This window comes from Pleurodeles waltl, chromosome 6, assembly GCF_031143425.1.
Source record: "Pleurodeles waltl isolate 20211129_DDA chromosome 6, aPleWal1.hap1.20221129, whole genome shotgun sequence".
Classification (NCBI taxonomy): Eukaryota; Metazoa; Chordata; class Amphibia; order Caudata; family Salamandridae; genus Pleurodeles; species Pleurodeles waltl.
In genome coordinates this window covers 343,189,619-343,212,139 of record NC_090445.1, presented here as the reverse complement: position 1 = coordinate 343,212,139, position 22,521 = coordinate 343,189,619, and the positions used below count along the sequence as shown (strand labels likewise).

Below are 22,521 nucleotides of genomic sequence, written 5' to 3'. Positions count from 1 at the left end.
CACTCTCCCCATGGGGCCAGCAACATGTCTCTAGTGTGGCAGGCTGCTGGGACCAGTCAGCCTACACAGATAGTCGGTTAAGTTTCAGGGGGCACCTCTAAGGTGCCCTCTGTGGTGTATTTTACAATAAAATGTACACTGGCATCAGTGTGCATTTATTGTGCTGAGAAGTTTGATACCAAACTCCCCAGTTTTCAGTGTAGCCATTATGGTGCTGTGGAGTTCGTGTAAAACAGACTCCCAGACCATATACTCTTATGGCTACCCTGCACTTACAATGTCTAAGGTTTTGCTTAGACACTGTAGGGGCACAGTGCTCATGCACTGGTACCCTCACCTATGGTATAGTGCACCCTGCCTTAGGGCTGTAAGGCCTGCTAGAGGGGTGTCTTACCTATACTGAATAGGCAGTGAGAGGCTGGCATGGCACCCTGAGGGGAGTGCCATGTCGACTTACTCATTTTGTTCTCACTAGCACACACAAGCTGGTAAGCAGTGTGTCTGTGCTGAGTGAGGGGTCTCTAGGGTGGCATAATACATGCTGCAGCCCTTAGAGACCTTCCCTGGCATCAGGGCCCTAGGTACCAGAGGTACCAGTTACAAGGGACTTACCTGGATGCCAGGGTGTGCCAATTGTGGAATCAAAAGTACAGGTTAGGGAAAGAACACTGGTGATGGGGCCTGGTTAGCAGGACTCAGCAGACTTTCAAATCAAAACTTAGCATCAGTGTAGGAAGTTGGCTCTGTATGTGCTATTTCAAAGTAAGGAATAGCATGCACAGAGTCCAAGGGTTCCCCTTAGAGGTAAAATAGTGGTAAAAATAGATAATACTAATGCTCTATTTTGTGGTAGTGTGGTCGAGCAGTAGGCTTATCCAAGGAGTAGTGTTAAGCATTTGTTGTACATACACATAGACAATAAATGAGGTACACACACTCAGAGACAAATCCAGCCAATAGGTTTTTATATAGAAAAATATCTTTTCTTAGTTTATTTTAAGAACCACAGGTTCACATTCTACATGTAATATCTCATTTGAAAGGTATTGCAGGTAAGTACTTTAGGAACTTTAAATCATAAAAATTGCATGTATACTTTTCAAGTTATTGACAAATAGCTGTTTTAAAAGTGGACACTTAGTGCAATTTTCACAGTTCCTAGGGGAGGTAAGTTTTGGTTAGTTTTACCAGGTAAGTAAGACACTTACAGGGTTCAGTTCTTGGTCCAAGGTAGCCCACCGTTGGGGGTTCAGAGCAACCCCAAAGTCACCACACCAGCAGCTCAGGGCCGGTCAGGTGCAGAGTTCAAAGTGGTGCCCAAAACACAGCTAGAATGGAGAGAAGGGGGTGCCCCGGTTCCGGTCTGCTTGCAGGTAAGTACCCGCGTCTTCGGAGGGCAGACCAGGGGGGTTTTGTAGGGCACCGGGGGGGACACAAGCCCACACAGAAATTTCACCCTCAGCGGCGCGGGGGCAGCCGGGTGCAGTGTAGAAACAAGCGTCGGGTTCGCAATGTTAGTCTATGAGAGATCTCGGGATCTCTTCAGCGCTGCAGGCAGGCAAGGGGGGGGTTCCTCGGGGAAACCTCCACTTGGGCAAGGGAGAGGGACTCCTGGGGGTCACTTCTCCAGTGAAAGTTCGGTCCTTCAGGTCCTGGGGGCTGCGGGTGCAGGGTCTTTTCCAGGCGTCGGGACTTAGGTCTCAGGGAGTCGCGGTCAGGGGAAGCCTCGGGATTCCCTCTGCAGGCGGCGCTGTGGGGGATCAGGGGGGACAGGTTTTGGTACTCACAGTCGGAGAGTAGTCCGGGGGTCCTCCCTGAGGTGTTGGTTCTCCACCAGCCGAGTCGGGGTCGCCGGGTGCAGTGTTGCAAGTCTCACGCTTCTTGCGGGGAGCTTGCAGGGTTCTTTCAAGGCTGCTGGAAACAAAGTTGCAGCCTTTCTTGGAGCAGGTCCGCTGTCCTCGGGAGTTTCTTGTCTTTTCGAAGCCGGGGCAGTCCTCAGAGGATGTCGAGGTCGCTGGTCCCTTTGGAAGGCGTCGCTGGAGCAGGATCTTTGGAAGGCAGGAGACAGGCCGGTGAGTTTCTGGAGCCAAAGCAGTTGTTGTCTTCTGGTCTTCCTCTGCAGGGGTTTTCAGCTAGGCAGTCCTTCTTCTTGTAGTTGCAGGAATCTAATTTTCTAGGGTTCAGGGTAGCCCTTAAATACTAAATTTAAGGGCGTGTTTAGGTCTGGGGGGTTAGTAGCCAATGGCTACTAGCCCTGAGGGTGGGTACACCCTTTTTGTGCCTCCTCCCAAGGGGAGGGGGTCACAATCCTAACCCTATTGGGGGAATCCTCCATCTGCAAGATGGAGGATTTCTAAAAGTTAGAGTCACCTCAGCTCAGGACACCTTAGGGGCTGTCCTGACTGGCCAGTGACTCCTCCTTGTTATTCTCATTATTTTTCTCCGGCCTTGCCGCCAAAAGTGGGGCCTGGCCGGAGGGGGCGGGCAACTCCACTAGCTGGAGTGTCCTGCTGGGTTGGCACAAAGGAGGTGAGCCTTTGAGGCTCACCGCCAGGTGTGACAATTCCTGCCTGGGGGAGGTGTTAGCATCTCCACCCAGTGCAGGCTTTGTTACTGGCCTCCGAGTGACAAAGGCACTCTCCCCATGGGGCCAGCAACATGTCTCGGTTTGTGGCAGGCTGCTAAAACTAGTCAGCCTACACAGATAGTCGGTTAAGTTTCAGGGGGCACCTCTAAGGTGCCCTCTGGGGTGTATTTTACAATAAAATGTACACTGGCATCAGTGTGCATTTATTGTGCTGAGAAGTTTGATACCAAACTTCCCATTTTTCAGTGTAGCCATTATGGTGCTGTGGAGTTCGTGTTTGACAAACTCCCAGACCATATACTCTTATGGCTACCCTGCACTTACAATGTCTAAGGTTTTGTTTAGACACTGTAGGGGTACCATGCTCATGCACTGGTACCCTCACCTATGGTATAGTGCACCCTGCCTTAGGGCTGTAAGGCCTGCTAGAGGGGTGGCTTACCTATACTGCATAGGCAGTGAGAGGCTGGCATGGCACCCTGAGGGGAGTGCCATGTCGACTTACTCGTTTTGTCCTCACTAGCACACACAAGCTGGCAAGCAGTGTGTCTGTGCTGAGTGAGAGGTCTCCAGGGTGGCATAAGACATGCTGCAGCCCTTAGAGACCTTCCTTGGCATCAGGGCCCTTGGTACTAGAAGTACCAGTTACAAGGGACTTATCTGGATGCCAGGGTCTGCCAATTGTGGATACAAAAGTACAGGTTAGGGAAAGAACACTGGTGCTGGGGCCTGGTTAGCAGGCCTCAGCACACTTTCAATTGTAAACATAGCATCAGCAAAGGCAAAAAGTCAGGGGGCAACCATGCCAAGGAGGCATTTCCTTACACAACCCCCCCCCAAACGAAAGAGGATGAGACTAACCTTTCCCAAGAGAGTCTTCATTTTCTAAGTGGAAGAACCTGGAAAGGCCATCTGCATTGGCATGGGCAGTCCCAGGTCTGTGTTCCACTATAAAGTCCATTCCCTGTAGGGAGATGGACCACCTCAACAGTTTAGGATTTTCACCTTTCATTTGCATCAGCCATTTGAGAGGTCTGTGGTCAGTTTGAACTAGGAAGTGAGTCCCAAAGAGGTATGGTCTCAGCTTCTTCAGGGACCAAACCACAGCAAAGGCCTCCCTCTCAATGGCACTCCAACGCTGCTCCCTGGGGAGTAACCTCCTGCTAATGAAAGCAACAGGCTGGTCAAGGCCATCATCATTTGTTTGGGACAAAACTGCCCCTATCCCATGTTCAGAGGCATCAGTCTGCACAATGAACTGCTTAGAATAATCTGGAGCTTTTAGAACTGGTGCTGAGCACATTGCCTGTTTCAGGGTGTCAAAGGCCTGTTGGCATTCCACAGTCCAGTTCACTTTCTTGGGCATTTTCTTGGAGGTGAGCTCAGTGAGGGCTGTCACAATGGATCCATATCCCTTCACAAACCTCCTGTAATACCCAGTTAAGCCAAGGAATGCCCTGACTTGAGTCTGGGTTTTTGGAGCTACCCAGTCCAGAATAGTCTGGATCTTGGGTTGGAGTGGCTGAACTTGGCCTCCACCTACAAGGTGTCCCAAGTAAACCACAGTTCCCTGCCCTATCTGGCATTTGGATGCCTTGATAGAGAGGCCTGCAGATTGCAGAGCCTTCAAAACCTTCCTCAGGTGGACCAGGTGATCCTGCCAGGTGGAGCTAAAGACAGCAATATCATCAAGATAAGCTGTGCTAAAGGACTCCAAGCCAGCAAGGACTTGATTCACCAACCTTTGGAAGGTGGCAGGGGCATTCTTTAAACCAAAGGGCATAACAGTAAACTGATAATGCCCATCAGGTGTGGAGAATGCTGTCTTTTCTTTTGCTCCAGGTGCCATTTTTATTTGCCAGTACCCTGCTGTCAAGTCAAAGGTACTTAGAAATTTGGCAGCACCTAATTTGTCTATGAGCTCATCAGCTCTTGGAATTGGATGAGCATCTGTCTTGGTGACAGAATTGAGCCCTCTGTAGTCCACACAAAACCTCATCTCTTTCTTTCCATCTTTGGTGTGAGGTTTGGGGACTAAGACCACTGGGCTAGCCCAGGGGCTGTCAGAGCGCTCAATTACTCCCAATTCCAGCATCTTGTGGACTTCCACCTTGATGCTTTCCTTAACATGGTCAGACTGCCTAAAGATTTTGTTCTTGACAGGCATGCTGTCTCCTGTGTCCACATCATGGGTACACAGGTGGGTCTGACCAGGGGTTAAGGAGAAGAGTTCAGGAAACTGTTGTAGGACTCTCCTACAATCAGCTTGCTGTTGGCCAGAGAGGGTGTCTGAGTAGATCACTCCATCTACTGTGCCATCTTTTGGGTCTGATGACAGAAGATCAGGGAGAGGTTCACTCTCTGCCTCCTGATCCTCATCTGTTACCATCAACAGATTGACATCAGCCCTGTCATGGAAGAGCTTAAGGCGGTTCACATGGATCACCCTCTTGGGGCTCCTGCTTGTGCCCAGGTCCACCAGGTAGGTGACCTGACTCTTCCTTTCTAGTACTGGGTAAGGGCCACTCCATTTGTCCTGGAGTGCCCTGGGAGCCACAGGTTCCAGAACCCAGACTTTCTGCCCTGGTTGGAACTCAACCAGTGCAGCCTTTTGGTCATACCAAAACCTCTGGAGCTGTTGGCTGGCCTCAAGGTTTTTGGTTGCCTTTTCCATGTACTCTGCCATTCTAGAGCGAAGGCCAAGTACATAGTCCACTATGTCCTGTTTAGGCTCATGGAGAGGTCTCTCCCAGCCTTCTTTAACAAGGGCAAGTGGTCCCCTTACAGGATGACCAAACAGAAGTTCAAAGGGTGAGAATCCTACTCCCTTCTGTGGCACCTCTCTGTAAGCGAAAAGCAGACATGGCAAGAGGACATCCCATCTCCTTTTGAGCTTTTCTGGGAGCCCCATGATCATGCCTTTTAATGTCTTGTTGAATCTCTCAACCAAGCCATTAGTTTGTGGATGGTATGGTGTAGTGAATTTATAAGTCACTCCACACTCATTCCACATGTGCTTTAGGTATGCTGACATGAAGTTGGTACCTCTGTCAGACACCACCTCCTTAGGGAAACCCACTCTGGTAAAGATACCAATGAGGGCCTTGGCTACTGCAGGGGCAGTAGTCGACCTAAGGGGAATAGCTTCAGGGTACCTGGTAGCATGATCCACTACTACCAGGATATACATATTTCCTGAGGCTGTGGGAGGTTCTAGTGGACCAACTATGTCCACACCCACTCTTTCAAAGGGCACCCCCACCACTGGAAGTGGAATGAGGGGGGCCTTTGGATGCCCACCTGTCTTACCACTGGCTTGACAGGTGGGGCAGGAGAGGCAAAACTCCTTAACCAGGTTGGACATATTGGGCCAGTAGAAGTGGTTGACTAACCTCTCCCACGTCTTGGTTTGTCCCAAATGTCCAGCAAGGGGAATGTCATGGGCCAATGTTAGGATGAACTTCCTGAACAGCTGAGGCACTACCACTCTCCTAGTGGCACCAGGTTTGGGGTCTCTGGCCTCAGTGTACAGGAGTCCATCTTCCCAATAGACCCTATGCGTTCCATTTTTCTTGCCTTTGGACTCTTCAGCAGCTTGCTGCCTAAGGCCTTCAAGAGAGGGACAGGTTTCTTGTCCCTTACACAGCTCCTCCCTTGAGGGTCCCCCTGGGCCTAAGAGCTCAACCTGATAAGGTTCAAGCTCCAAAGGCTCAGTTCCCTCAGAGGGCAGAACTTCTTCCTGAGAAGAGAGGTTCCCTTTCTTTTGCTGTGTTGCAGTTGGTTTCCCAACTGACTTTCCTGTTCTCTTGGTAGGCTGGGCCATTCTTCCAGACTCCAGCTCTACTTGTTCACCCTGTGCCTTGCACTGTGCTCTTGTTTTCACACACACCAGTTCAGGGATACCCAGCATTGCTGCATGGGTTTTTAGTTCTACCTCAGCCCATGCTGAGGACTCCAGGTCATTTCCAAGCAGACAGTCCACTGGGATATTTGAGGAGACCTCCACCTGTTTCAGGCCATTGACCCCTCCCCATTCTAAAGTAACCATTGCCATGGGATGTACTTTTTTCTGATTGTCAGCGTTGGTGACTGTGTAAGTTTTTCCAGTCAGGTATTGGCCAGGGGAAACCAGTTTCTCTGTCACCATGGTGACACTGGCACCTGTATCCCTCAGGCCCTCTATTCTAGTCCCATTAATTAAGAGTTGCTGTCTGTATTTTTGCATGTTAGGCGGCCAGACAGCTAGTGTGGCTAAATCCACCCCACCCTCAGAAACTAGAGTAGCTTCAGTGTGGACCCTGATTTGCTCTGGGCACACTGTTGATCCCACTTGGAGACTAGCCATACCAGTGTTACCTGGATGGGAGTTTGGAGTGGAACCTTTCTTGGGACAGGCCTTGTCTCCAGTTTGGTGTCCATGCTGTTTACAGCTATGACACCAGGCCTTTTTGGGATCAAAGTTTTTACCCTTGTACCCATTGTTTTGTGAAGAGGCTCTGGGCCCACCCTCCTGTGCAGGTTTTTGGGGGCCTGTAGAAGACTCTTTACTACTTTTAGCTTTGGTTGTCTCATCACCCTTCCCCTGGGGAGTCTTTGTGACCCCTTTCTTTTGGTCACCCCCTGTGGAAGTCTTGGACACCCTTGTCTTGACCCAATGGTCCGCCTTCTTTCCCAATTCTTGGGGAGAAATTGGTCCTAGGTCTACCAGATGCTGATGCAGTTTATCATTGAAACAATTACTTAACAGGTGTTCTTTCACAAATAAATTGTACAGCCCATCATAATTACTTACACCACTGCCTTGAATCCAACCATCTAGTGTTTTCACTGAGTAGTCAACAAAGTCAACCCAGGTCTGGCTCGAGGATTTTTGAGCCCCCCTGAACCTAATCCTGTACTCCTCAGTGGAGAATCCAAAGCCCTCAATCAGGGTACCCTTCATGAGGTCATAAGATTCTGCATCTTGTCCAGAGAGTGTGAGGAGTCTATCCCTACACTTTCCTGTGAACATTTCCCAAAGGAGAGCACCCCAGTGAGATCTGTTCACTTTTCTGGTTACACAAGCCCTCTCAAAAGCTGTGAACCATTTGGTGATGTCATCACCATCTTCATATTTAGTTACAATCCCTTTGGGGATTTTCAACATGTCAGGAGAATCTCTGACCCTATTTATGTTGCTGCCACCATTGATGGGTCCTAGGCCCATCTCTTGTCTTTCCCTCTCTATGGCTAGGATCTGTCTTTCCAAAGCCAATCTTTTGGCCATCCTGGCTAACTGGATGTCCTCTTCACTGGGGTTATCCTCAGTGATTTCAGAGGTGTTGGTCTCTCCTGTGAGGGAACCAGCATCTCGGACTATTATTTTTGGAGTCAGGGTTTGAGGGACCCTGTTCTCCCTAGATAGGACTGGTAGGGGGGAATTGTCCTCCAAGTCACTATCCTCTTCCTCTGAGTTGCCACCCTCAGAGGGGTTGGCCTTTTCAAACTCTGCCAAAAGCTCCTGGAGCTGTATTTTGGTAGGTTTGGGGCCCATTGTTATTTTCTTTATTTTACAGAGTGACCTTAGCTCCCTCATCTTAAGATGGAGGTAAGGTGTGGTGTCGAGTTCCACCACAGTCACATCTGTGCTAGACATTTTGCTTCTAAAAGTTGGAATACTTTTTAAGAATCTACAACTGGTTCTAGAATCTAATTCAAACTTTTAACAAACTTTTAAACTCTAAAAGAAATGCTAAACAGGATCTAACACAAGGCCCTAGCAGGTCTTTTAAGAATTTAGAAAACTTTTCAAATTGCAAAAATCAATTTCTAATGACAATTTTGGAATTTGTCGTGTGATCAGGTATTGGCTGAGTAGTCCAGCAAATGCAAAGTCTTGTACCCCACCGCTGATCCACCAATGTAGGAAGTTGGCTCTGTATGTGCTATTTCAAAGTAAGGAATAGCATGCACAGAGTCCAAGGGTTCCCCTTAGAGGTAAAATAGTGGTAAAAATAGATAATACTAATGCTCTATTTTGTGGTAGTGTGGTCGAGCAGTAGGCTTATCCAAGGAGTAGTGTTAAGCATTTGTTGTACATACACATAGACAATAAATGAGGTACACACACTCAGAGACAAATCCAGCCAATAGGTTTTTATATAGAAAAATATCTTTTCTTAGTTTATTTTAAGAACCACAGGTTCAAATTCTACATGTAATAGCTCATTTGAAAGGTATTGCAGGTAAGTACTTTAGGAACTTTAAATCATAAAAATTGCATGTATACTTTTCAAGTTATTGACAAATAGCTGTTTTAAAAGTGGACACTTAGTGCAATTTTCACAGTTCCTAGGGGAGGTAAGTTTTGGTTAGTTTTACCAGGTAAGTAAGACACTTACAGGGTTCAGTTCTTGGTCCAAGGTAGCCCACCGTTGGGGGTTCAGAGCAACCCCAAAGTCACCACACCAGCAGCTCAGGGCCGGTCAGGTGCAGAGTTCAAAGTGGTGCCCAAAACACATAGGCTAGAATGGAGAGAAGGGGGTGCCCCGGTTCCGGTCTGCTTGCAGGTAAGTACCCGCGTCTTCGGAGGGCAGACCAGGGGGGTTTTGTAGGGCACCGGGGGGGACACAAGCCCACACAGAAATTTCACCCTCAGCGGCGCGGGGGCAGCCGGGTGCAGTGTAGAAACAAGCGTCGGGTTCGCAATGTTAGTCTATGAGAGATCTCGGGATCTCTTCAGCGCTGTAGGCAGGCAAGGGGGGGGTTCCTCGGGGAAACCTCCACTTGGGCAAGGGAGAGGGACTCCTGGGGGTCACTTCTCCAGTGAAAGTTCGGTCCTTCAGGTCCTGGGGGCTGCGGGTGCAGGGTCTTTTCCAGGCGTCGGGACTTAGGTCTCAGGGAGTCGCGGTCAGGGGAAGCCTCGGGATTCCCTCTGCAGGCGGCGCTGTGGGGGCTCAGGGGGGACAGGTTTTGGTACTCACAGTCGGAGAGTAGTCCGGGGGTCCTCCCTGAGGTGTTGGTTCTCCACCAGCCGAGTCGGGGTCGCCGGGTGCAGTGTTGCAAGTCTCACGCTTCTTGCGGGGAGCTTGCAGGGTTCTTTCAAGGCTGCTGGAAACAAAGTTGCAGCCTTTCTTGGAGCAGGTCCGCTGTCCTCGGGAGTTTCTTGTCTTTTCGAAGCCGGGGCAGTCCTCAGAGGATGTCGAGGTCGCTGGTCCCTTTGGAAGGCGTCGCTGGAGCAGGATCTTTGGAAGGCAGGAGACAGGCCGGTGAGTTTCTGGAGCCAAAGCAGTTGTTGTCTTCTGGTCTTCCTCTGCAGGGGTTTTCAGCTAGGCAGTCCTTCTTCTTGTAGTTGCAGGAATCTAATTTTCTAGGGTTCAGGGTAGCCCTTAAATACTAAATTTAAGGGCGTGTTTAGGTCTGGGGGGTTAGTAGCCAATGGCTACTAGCCCTGAGGGTGGGTACACCCTTTTTGTGCCTCCTCCCAAGGGGAGGGGGTCACAATCCTAACCCTATTGGGGGAATCCTCCATCTGCAAGATGGAGGATTTCTAAAAGTTAGAGTCACCTCAGCTCAGGACACCTTAGGGGCTGTCCTGACTGGCCAGTGACTCCTCCTTGTTATTCTCATTATTTTTCTCCGGCCTTGCCGCCAAAAGTGGGGCCTGGCCGGAGGGGGCGGGCAACTCCACTAGCTGGAGTGTCCTGCTGGGTTGGCACAAAGGAGGTGAGCCTTTGAGGCTCACCGCCAGGTGTGACAATTCCTGCCTGGGGGAGGTGTTAGCATCTCCACCCAGTGCAGGCTTTGTTACTGGCCTCCGAGTGACAAAGGCACTCTCCCCATGGGGCCAGCAACATGTCTCGGTTTGTGGCAGGCTGCTAAAACTAGTCAGCCTACACAGATAGTCGGTTAAGTTTCAGGGGGGCACCTCTAAGGTGCCCTCTGGGGTGTATTTTACAATAAAATGTACACTGGCATCAGTGTGCATTTATTGTGCTGAGAAGTTTGATACCAAACTTCCCATTTTTCAGTGTAGCCATTATGGTGCTGTGGAGTTCGTGTTTGACAAACTCCCAGACCATATACTCTTATGGCTACCCTGCACTTACAATGTCTAAGGTTTTGTTTAGACACTGTAGGGGTACCATGCTCATGCACTGGTACCCTCACCTATGGTATAGTGCACCCTGCCTTAGGGCTGTAAGGCCTGCTAGAGGGGTGGCTTACCTATACTGCATAGGCAGTGAGGCTGGCATGGCACCCTGAGGGGAGTGCCATGTCGACTTACTCGTTTTGTCCTCACTAGCACACACAAGCTGGCAAGCAGTGTGTCTGTGCTGAGTGAGAGGTCTCCAGGGTGGCATAAGACATGCTGCAGCCCTTAGAGACCTTCCTTGGCATCAGGGCCCTTGGTACTAGAAGTACCAGTTACAAGGGACTTATCTGGATGCCAGGGTCTGCCAATTGTGGATACAAAAGTACAGGTTAGGGAAAGAACACTGGTGCTGGGGCCTGGTTAGCAGGCCTCAGCACACTTTCAATTGTAAACATAGCATCAGCAAAGGCAAAAAGTCAGGGGGCAACCATGCCAAGGAGGCATTTCCTTACAATCAGCAAAGGCAAAAAGTCAGGGGGTAACCATGCCAAGGAGGCATTTCCTTACAAAGAGTGCATGGACACTTTCACGCAGGCTGCAGTGGCAGGCCTGCAGTCACAGTTTGCATGGGCTCCCATGGATGGCATAATGCATGCTGCAGCCCATGGGGGACCCCTGGTGTACCAATGCCCTGGTTACCTAAGTACCATATGTAGGAAGCTGGCCTGGTGTGTGGTAAGCACCTATGGTGTTCTCGCCTTATACCAGGTCCAGGAATCCCTTATTAATAAAGTGTAGGCTGCGTCTAGGAAGCCAGGGCTCTCTAGAGGCAGCTGTGGATGAGCAGCCAAGACTTATCCATGAGACATGCAAGCCTTATGCAATACCACTGTAGTCACACAGCACTATCACACATGAAAGAATCACAGAGTGTTACAAAAATAAAGGTACTTTATTATGGTAACACAATACTAGAATACTAATAGGCAGTCCCCCCCAACTAGAGGTAAGTAAACGCAACAATTATATACACAATAGCAATCAGTAAGGAGCATCAAAACAACAAGCATTGGCAAAAATATTAGCAAATAGTGAGGGCCCTAGGGGAGGGCCAAACCATATACTAAGAAAGTGGAATGCAAGACTCAGTCCCCCACCCAAGGATGTGGAGTTGATAGAAGGGAGCTGGAGAAACTAGGAACCCTAAGAGGTAAGTACCAGAGTGACCCCCAGAGACCAGGAGAGCAGAGGTACGTATCTAGTGTTCCCCAAAAAGTACAGGAAAAGGATTGTGCAAGACCCGTACCAGACTGGAAGAACCCAAAGGTGGATTCTGGCAGAAGAGGACCTACAAAGTAAGGGGACCAAGTCCAGTTCGTGGTGACGTGTCCGGTTGCGGAAGGAGCCACTACCCACTCTTCTGTGGATGCAGGACCAGGTCGATGGGGGAAGAAGACCAGCTGTGCAGCGCAAGAGATGAAGAGGAGTCCCTGAAGCGATGCAGATCGTGTCCCACATCGGCTGCCAGGTTGCAGTTGGTCAGTAGTGCTGGAGAACCACCATCAAGCCTTGGCAAATGAAAAAGAAGAGTTGCAAGGAGAAGAGGCCCAGCAAGGTCCAGGGGACTCGACCCAAGGAGGGGAGTCCGGGGTGACCAGAAACAGTCAAAGCCCCCACAGAAAACCCACTGGCAGCAGGCACAGTAAGTCGCAGTGAGGCCCAGTCAGCACAGCTGAAGAGGAGCCACACGTAGTTGGAGCAGCAGAGAGGAGATTGTGCTTGGCAGGATGGAGTGCTGGAGGCCGGGGCTACATGGAGCCTGAGGATACCTTGGAGCAGGAGCAAACAAGCCCAGATAGCTCAAGAGTCGCTGCACACAGGGGTACTGTCCAGCGAGGAGAGGCAAGGGCTTACCGTCTCCCAAGTTGGACAGCTGGCAGAGAGGACCAAGAGGACCACTCCAGACAACCACCTGTGATGCAGGATCCACACAGTTCCAAAGGATACCAGATCCACGCAGGCAGTCATTGCAGTTGGTGCCTGCAGATGCAGGGGAGTGACTCCTTCACTCCAAGGGAGATTCCTTCTTACTTCTTGGTGCAGGCTGGAGTCTCGTCAACCTCAGAGGATTCACAGCCGTGGAAATGTTGCAGTTGCTGAAAGGAGCCGGAAAGACAATGTTGCAAAGTGGAGTCGTCGCTGGAGTTGCAGATTGTTGGTTCATGAAGAGTTCCTTTTTTCGGATCCATGGGCCAGAAGATGAAGTAAACGATGCAGAGAAGTCATGGTGGAATCTTGCATGTCGAATCACAGATGGTGGTCTTGAGGGGCCCCCTTGATTCCCTCTACCAGCTGTCCAACCTTGGAGGTGGTGAATCTTTGTCTCTCCTTAAAGGACAGTCCCCTTGTGCACCGCAACTCTTGCAGCTACCAATGTTTGTCGGCTCTCCTTCCAAGGGATCTTCAGGCTCCGTGTAGCCCCGGCCTCCAGCACTCTTCCCTGCAACGTGTGGTCTCCTGCCTGCTGTTCCAGTGACGTGGGGCACCTTTCCAGGTGTGCTGAGTGGGCCTCAGTGCGACTTCTGTGCCTGCGAGTTGCCTGTGGGGGCTGCATCCACAACTTCTTGCTCTCCTGACTGCTGGGGGATGCCTGGGAATCCTCTCCATGGGTTCAGTGCCCTCAGACCTTCCTGGTCCCAGGCATCTCTGCAAACCTTGTACTGCAACTCTTGCCTTTACCAAGGCTTGCTGGTGTTCTTCCACACCATTGACAGACTTCAACTCTTCTTCCAACGTGGGACATCGACTGCATCAATTCTGGAACTCTTCCTCTGGTCCTGCAGCTCCAAAAGGGTGGGTAGTGGCTTCTGCCCCAACCAGACACTCCAACTGGAACTTGACTTGGTCTCTTTCATTTGAAGGTCCTCTTCTGTCTGGATCCATCTTAGGTTTCTTGCAGTCTTGCTTGGGTCTTACACAGTCCTTTCACAAAGTTTCTCTATGGGTTTGGGAAAAACCAAGTACTTACCTTTTCTCTCCCGGTTGCTGGAGGGCACTCTGGTACTTAACTTTTGGGGTTCCTAGTTCCTCCAGCTCCCCTCTACAGATTCCACTTTCCTGGGTGAGGGTCCATCATTCGCATTCCATTATTTTAGTCTATCGTTTGGGCACCCATTAGGGTCACTGTTGTTTATTGTCATTGCATTGTTTTCCTGTACTTTCTATGCTCATTCTTGACAACTGAGCTGTATATAAAGTGGGTTTACTCACCTGATGGTAGAGTATTGTCTATATTGTATTTTAGTATTTGTGTCACTAAAATAAAGTACCTTTATTTTTGCAACACTGTAGTTCTTTCGTGTGGCTCAGTGCTGTGTGACTATAAGCAGTATTGCATGAGCTTTGCATGTCTCCTAGATAATCCTTGGCTGCTCATCCACAGCTACCTCTAGAGAGCCTGGCTTCATAGACACTGACTACACCTCAAAGTGTATAGGTACAGACACGAGAAAGGCATGGGAAGGGCTTGTAATTTTCCCAGGTGATCAGCAACAAGTTATATTTACGAATAGCGATTTGTCGGAGAACGATCTTCAATACAAATATGTATTTATAATTTCTCACAAGAGATTATTTTACTAGAAATGTAAACATCTGGACCTGGTATATGGTGATAATACCATAGGTACTCACCACACACCAGGCCGGCTTCCTACAACCACCAATCAGGAGGGGGCTGTGACGTCATCTGCCTGACCTGGCCACTCAGATGCTCCCAGGGGCCTCTGCACATCTTGGACTCAATATAGCAGGACCAAGAGGCCACCTGAAGGAGCTCTGAGCACCACCCCTGTGGAGGTGATGGACAGGGGAGTGGTCACTCCCCTTTCCTTTGTCCAGTTTCACACCAGTTTCACCCGGCGACTGCGAGCCCATGAGTTGCCAGAGATGACCCCCCCTGAGCCCCCCACCGCGACGCCTGCAGAGAGAATCCAGAGGCTCCCCCTGACCGCGACTGCCTGTAACAAGGGACCCAATGCCTGGAACCAGCACTGCACCCGCAACCCCCAGGACCTGAAGGAACCGAACCTCAGCGCAGGAGTGACCCCCAGACGACCCTCTGCATAGCCCAGGTGGTGGCTGTCCCCACCCGTGCCTGCCTGCACCGCTAGAGTGACCCCCGGGTCCCTCTATTGAAACCAATACAAAACTCAACGCATGCCTGTGCACACTGCACCCAGCCGCCCCTGTGCTGCTGACGGTGTGTTTTGTGTGCCTACTTGTGCTCTACAAAACCCTCTTGGTCTGCCCCCCCGAGGAAACAGGCAGTTACCTGCTGGCAGACTGGAACCAGAGCACCCCTTTTCTCCACAGGCGCCTATGTGTTTTGGGCACCTCTTTGACCTCTGCACCTGACCGACCCTGAGCTGCTGGTGTGGTAACTTTGGGGTTGCCTTGAACCCCAAACGGTGGGCTGCCTATAACCCAGAACTGAGACTTGTAAGTGTTTTACTTACCTCACAAACTAACCTTTACTTACCTCCCCCAGAAACTATTGATTTTTGCACTGTGTCCACTTTGAAAATAGCTTTTTGCCATTTTTACAATACTGTATATGATATTGCTTTTATTCAAAGTTCCTAAAGTAGTGAATTACCTTGCATTTAAAGTGTTTAATGTAAATCTTGAACCTGTGGGTCTTAAAATAAACTAAGAAAATATATTTTTCTATATAAAAACTATTGGCCTGGAGTTAAGTCTTTGAGTGTGTGTTCCTCATTTATTGCCTGAGTGTGTACAACAAATGCTTAACACTACCCTCTGATAAGCCTACTGCTCGACTACACTACCACAAAAAGCATTAGAATTATCAAATTTTGCCACTATCTTACCTCTAAGGGGAACCCTTGGACTCTGTGCACACTATCTCTTACTTTGAGATAGCATATACAGAGCCAACTTCCTACAGTAGCTGACCCAATACCTCAGACTTTTAGAATGTGTCTGGAATCAAGAGGAACCTCTGCCCAGGAGAAGAATTGAAGAACTGGAGGAGGAGTTCTGTCCCTTTACTGTGTTGCTTTGCTGGATTGGCCTACAGTTGCTGCTTCTGCCTTAAAAGAGAGCAAAAGGGTGAACTTTGCTGTGTATCCTGCTTGAGAAAGTTCCCCAAAGGCTTGGAGTAGTGCTTGCCTCCTGTTGGAAGTCTCAGTGACACCAAAGACTTCAGTTTCTTCGACCTGCAGCACTGGGAACTGTGTGTTTTGTGCTGCTCAAGAGGAGAAACCACTACGATGCCGCCGCTGGCCTGCACTGTGACCTGCCGATGCCACACGGAGCCGCACTGCCCCGCGACCCTGGTCTCACCAACGCCATCAGACGACTTCACTGAGCCACTGCTTGCACCGTGACCTGAGGGCCCTGCACTCTGGCATTGCCTTGCTCACACCGCAGCCTGGACATCCCAGACGACGACGCTCCTGTTGACGCCAGCACCACTGCCTGCACCGTGGCCTGTGGACACCGCTTTTGAGGAACACAAAGCACCATCCTATCCCGCACCGCAGCCCCAGTCCACTGACGCCAGCACCATCAACTCTAGTGTCATCACCAGGCATCCCTGCCTGTGGGCACCGCTCGTGAGGTTCACGAAGTACTGTCCCGTACCGCCAGCTTGGGCCTACCGACAAAAGAGCTTCAGCAACAACGACACCGCTGCCTGCACAGTGACCTGTGGACACCGTACACTGCACTGCCGTGCTTCACACCGCAGCCCTGGTCTCACCGACACCACTGGACGCCGTCACCAAGCCACTGCCTGCACTGTGACCTGTTGGCACCGTATGTCCCATCGGCCTGCTTCTCATTGCAGCCCTGACGCCATCCACGCCAGCTCTCCCGACTTCATCAGCCCGGAGTTCAATTTGCAACGCGTGCGACTCCAAGGGCCCGATGACTCCCGCACCGACTCTGGAACCGAAACTGCAACGCTAGCGACACCGCTCTCCAGAGCTCACCACAAGGACACGACGCCCTGCAATTCCAAAGGTACTGTTTGCGGGTCCTCCTGACACCGTAGCTGGCCTGCCACACCGCGGCCAACCTGAACTGTTGGTTTTGTTGTTCGTACTGCCATAATAGCCCCAGGCGGAGCTATCGACTTCAAGGAACTGTATTTTGAATAAATCTTGCAGAAGTCATTTTTATTACTGTATGTTGGATTTTTATCGTATTTGGTCTTGTTTTATATAGATAAATATTGGCTATTTTTCTAAAACTGGTGTGGTGTCCGTTTGTAGTGTTTTCACTGTTACTGTGCATTATGTGCAAACGCTTTACACATTGCTTCCGAGATAAGCCTGACTGCTCGTGGAAAGTTACCAAGGGGGTGGAGCAGGAGTTATCTGAGCGGGTATCTCCCTTATCCTGACTGGAGTGAGGGTCCCTACTTGGACAGGGTGCAAACCCAGTGCCAGCTAAAGACCCCATTTCTAAGATTTGCCTTTTTAGTAATTTTGGTATTGTGTCACTAAAATAAAGTATCTTTATTTTTGTAACACTGTGTGGTTTCTTTCATGTGTATAAGTGCTGTGTGACTACAGTGGTATTGCATGAGCTCTGCTCGTCTCCTAGATAAGCCTTGGCTGCTCATCCACAGCTACCTCTAGAAAGCCTGGCATCTAGACACTGCCTCCACTTTACTATGAGGGGATTTCTGGACCTGGTATAAGGTGTGAATACCTTAGGTAGCCACCACACACCAGGCCAGCTACCTACAACACTTAGGCCCTGATTCTAACCCCGGCGGTCTTCGACCGCCGGGGCGAGGGTCGGCGGGAGCACCGCCGACAGGCCGGCGGTGCCCCGCAGGGCATTCTGACCGCGGCGCTTTGGCCGCGGTCAGAAAGGGTAAACCGGCAGTCTCCCGCCGGTTTACCGCTGCCCTGAGAATCCCCCATGGCGGCGCAGCTTGCTGCGCCGCCATGGGGGATTCTGATACCCCATACCGCCATCCTGTTCCTGGCGGTTCGCCCGCCAGGAACAGGATGGCGGTAGGGGGTGCCGCGGGGCACCTGGGGGCCCCTGCCGTAAGAGGGCCCCGCAAAGTATTTCAGTGTCTGCCTTGCAGACACTGAAATACGCAACGGGTGCCACTGCACCCGTCGCACCTTCCCACTCCGCCGGCTCGATTACGAGCCGGCATCCTCGTGGGAAGGGAGTTTTTCCCTGGGCTGGCGGGCGGTCTTTTGGAGACCGCCCGCCAGCCCAGGGAAAAACTCATAATACCCTCCGCGGTCTTCTGACCGCGGAGCGGTATTATGGGGGCGGAATTCTGGCGGGCGACCTCCGCCGCCCGCCAGAATTAGAATCACCCCCTTAATCTGTTAATATAATTTAATTTTCTAAGTAGTCACGGACGCCCTGAGGAGCGTTTGCAGACCTCCAGGGGTCCCCGGACCACAGGTTGGGAACTACTGTCCTAGAGGGAACCCTGACTTCTCATCCTCACTACCTTGAGTTAATTAAGTGAAGGGATTACCCAGAAAATTAATACTGCACAGTTACAAGGAATCAGTATTAGACATAGGACAATTACATTGAGTTGCTCTAATATTTGCTGTCTGAGAAGTGGCAATGCAGAGATACATTTGACTGCTTATCCTCACCTGATAGGGCTCTTCTCAAAGTTCCGAGGGCTCCTACCGATGCTTGGAGTCGGACGGCGCCTGTGCAGCAAGAAAGGTGGTCATTCAGATTTTCCAATTGTGAAGATATTTATGGTTTAAACAAGTTTTGGAGTAAAGAACAAATTACTCACCTTTGGCAACATTCTTTCTGCTAGAGATTGTCTAGCTGCAGTTTCCTCAACTTCTGAACATTCCCCAAGTGTTAGACTGGATCCGGAAACTTTGAAAGTACCTCTGCGAGCCGAAAGATGGCGGCTCAGCACTGACGCCGCTCCCCTGAAAAAAGGACGTGCAGGGCCTATAAAGGTACCGGTTCCGAAAGCGGACATCGGTTGCTTTCAAGACTGTCTGAGCCTCCAAACGCAGAGCCCCAAAATCAAATGTGTATGACCAGCGTGCAGATTCCTAGACTTGGGATCTTTTTAAAGGTATAGAGTCAAATCAGAGGATGGGAGCAAAAGTGAAGATTCTGCAGCTAGAGGTGTTACCGAAAGTATGTAACTTGTTCTTCTGATAGAGACTTCTAGCCACAGATTACTCACCTTTTGAATAAATACCAAAGTAATATCCATTCGGTGGTGCGTCTGTGAAAAGAGTCAAACCACAGAGTCGTGCAAGACTGAGTGGGCAAAGAGCCCCTCTCAGCGACCCTGGCTGTCCAGGAAACATTACTTTGTGAACTTATGAAGGGATATCCACAATGCTGCCTGGTATATGTCCAGGACAGGGACTCTGCATTTTAACACACTGATACCATATTTAGCCCTGGTCGAACGAGCATGTTACTGAGGCTGCTATTTAGCCACTGCGTAGCAGATTTAACGTAGGGCACGATCCAACGAGAGATGGCCCTCTTCTGCACAGTTTTACCTTTTGAAGTACCAACGTACCACACAAACAGCTGAGTGTTCACTCTATGTTCTGTGGTACGATTTATGGGGAAGCTCAGCATTCTCTTGGGATCCAAGTGGTAGTCTCTCCTCCTCGTCAGAGGGGTGAGGCGGAGCATAGAACGCCAGCAGAGTGACTGACTGACGTGGAACGTCATCACAACTTTTGGCAGAAGAGATCCTAGAGTCCACAAAACCAGTTTAACAGGGAAGAAGGTGGTATGGTGGATTAACTCAAAGAATTTAAAGCTCACTGACATGCCATGCCAAGGTGATGGTGATGGTGATAAAGAACATAGTGTTTGTAGTAAAAAGTCGTTCGGTGCAACTGTGAAGCAGCTCGAATCGAGTACACATCACATAAGTAAAGTCCGCATTAAGGTCTCATTGGGGCATCACAAAAGGAGAAGGAAAGAACATGTATTCAAGCCCTTTAAAAAAATAAATAAAAAAAAAAGGCATCACACCTGGTGACTTAAACAAGGAGGGCTTACCTGGCAACTGTAAGAAGGACGAAAGATAACCTTTAACTGTACCCAAAGCAAAGTCTTGTAGGACCCGAGACAACATGAATAATAAAACGCCAGGTAACTTAGCTTGAAGGGGTTCAATCTGGAGGGGGTTTAATCTGACATGTGCCTCAGCAAACCACAAGTTTGTCCTAATGTCAGGCATATACATTTTTTGAGGAGGGACACCTGGCTTCCACAATGACAATAAGCACCTCCGGAGGAGGGAGGTGTTCAGCTGTCGCCGCTCAACCTCCAAGCATGAGGGTGGAGATTGCAAAGGCTTGGTTGCAGAACCTGGCAGGACCTCCCAGATGGGTAGCCTGATTGAAGGACATATGCTCAAGACCATGAGTTCTGGATACCACACCTTCCGTGTCCAAACTGTGGCCACTAGGATGACTTGGGCCCGGTTGGTCCGGATCTACTGGAGAACTCAGGGCAGGAATGATATCGGCAGAAATGTGTAGAGGAGCCCAGTGATCCACTTGAGGTGGGAGGTGTCTTCAAGTTGGACACGACTTGAGAGTTCCAACACAAGGAAGCACTGACATTGCGGGGAAATGTTGCAGTTGCTGTAAAGAGCCAGAGAAACAATGTCCCAGAGCAAAGTCGTCGCTGGAGCTGCAGATTGTAGGTTCCTGTGAAGCCCAGTTGTGGTTCCAGTGGCCAGAATTCGAAGTAAATGTTGCAGAGGAGTCCTGCTGGAATCTTGCATGTCGAATCTGAGGACCCACCCAAAAGGGAGACCCTAAATAGCCCTGGAAAGGGGATTGGTCACCTAGCAAGATGACCACCTATCAGGAGGGGGCTCTGACATCACATGCCTGATCTTGCCACTCAGATGCTCCCAGAGGCCTCTGCCCACCTTGGTTTCGAGATGTCAGAATCAAGCGGCCACCTGGAGGAGCTTTGGGCACCACACCTGGGGTGGTGATGGACAGGGGAGTGGTAACTCCCCTTTCTATTATCCAGTTTCGCACCAGAGCAGCAACAGGAGGCCCTGAACCGGTGCAGACTGGTTTATCCAAGGCGGGCACCAAATGTGCCCTTCAAAACATATCAGTGGCTTGGGGAGGCCATCCCCCAAGCCATCTAACACCTATTTCCAAAGGGAGAGGTTGTTGCCTCCCTCTCCCAAAGGAAATCCTTTGTTTTGCCTTCCTGACCTTGAGCTGCTCAAGCAGCAGGAGAGCAGAAACCCATCCGTAGGATGGCAGCAGCGCAGGCTGGCCAGTAAAACCTTGCTAACTGGTTCGAGCAAAGTCAGGAGTCCTCTAAGGAGCCCCCAGAGTGCATGGAATACAACCAATCCTGCAACAGTATTCTGTTATGATTCCGACATGTTTGATACCAAACATGCCGAGGTTCGGAGTTACCATTATGTACCTGGACATAGGTAGTGATCTATGTCCAGTACAAGGGTAAAATGACTGCCCAGACTCACAAAATCCAGGAAAATGGAGCTAATGTTCGTGGGGGAACCTCTGCTCATGCATGGGTGTCCTCACACACAGGTACTTGCACCCTGCCCTCTGGGCTAGGAGGGCCTGCCATAGGGGTGACTTAGTGATCTGGTGCAGTGACCTGTTGTGAAAAGGGTGCATGCACCTTTTCAAGCAGGCTGCAATGGCAGACCTGCAAACACACTTTGTATGGACTCCCATGGGTGGCATAATACATGCTGCAGCCCATGGAGAACCCCTTGTGCCCCAATGCCCTGGGTACCTTGGTACCATATACTAGGGACTTGTATGGGGGCACCAGTATGCCAATTGTGGGGTGTAAAAAGTTAGGGACAACCAAATCCAGACAGCGAGAGACAGCAAGAGCGAGAGACTGCACAGTTATTGGGGTCCTGGTTAGCATGATCCCAGTTAACTCAGTCAAAACACAGTGACATCAGGAAAAAAGTGGGTGTAGCCATGCTAAAAAGAGGGTACTTTCCTACATCCGCTAGAGACCACAGGCTTCCAATTTTCACCTCTCCTAGATGGCCGCCCCAACCCAGAAGTGATACATCGGTCACCACTGTTGGCTCTGGGTGGGGAAGGAAGAGGTCTGTTGCTGACCCAATCAGGATCCAGTAACCACCACTGCAGATCCCGTGAAGGTCCCCCTGAAATCTGAACGTGGTAGGAGAAATCTCACAGACTTCATATCCCACTGCAGTGTCCGCATACATCACCTGGTGTGCTCAAGAAGCGGGTTGCAGGCCATTAGGCCCAGCAGCCTAAGAGTGGACCTCGTTGAAATAGAGGACCGAGGCTGAAAATGTGGGATCATAGCCTGAATATCCTGGACTCTTTCACAGGGAAAAGTTACAATGAAATGATCATCTGAGAAGGAATCAATGGTGACTACAGAATGTTGATAGTGAACCCTAAATATGAGATAAGGCTGCTATTGCCTGGGGTCAGCCCGCCTTCAGCAGCCAGTGAATGAGGTAGGAGAAAATTGGCACTGCTGATCACCAAAGGTTCACGCCTACCACGGTCATCTCTTTCGTGACCACCGAGGGGCATTTGAAAGACTAAAAGGGAGCACTGCAAACTGAAAATGCTCCAGTCCCACCACACTTGTTGGTAGCACTGGTGGGTCAGCGGGACTGGGATATGGAAATGGGAGTCCTGCAGGTACACCACCACTGTCCACTCTCCAGGGTCAAGAGAAGGCAAGACCTGAGCACAGAGAGGACCAGGTATAAAAATAGGCCTCAGGCCTTCATCTTTCTTGCGCATCAGACAGTAACAGGAATAGCAACCACAGACAC

At 50.2% G+C, this 22,521-nt stretch overlaps 1 protein-coding gene across 2 annotated transcripts in view; it reads right to left on the bottom strand.

Moving 5' to 3' along the window:
- The window catches only part of RBM23 (RNA binding motif protein 23), a 454,647-nt gene that overhangs the window by 254,869 nt on the left and 177,257 nt on the right, over positions 1-22,521 (bottom strand). For both annotated transcript variants that reach the window (XM_069238236.1, XM_069238237.1), the window contains exon 6: positions 18,329-18,388. In XM_069238236.1, the coding sequence (XP_069094337.1) occupies positions 18,329-18,388 (60 nt within the window). The remainder of the gene's footprint in view (positions 1-18,328; positions 18,389-22,521) is intronic.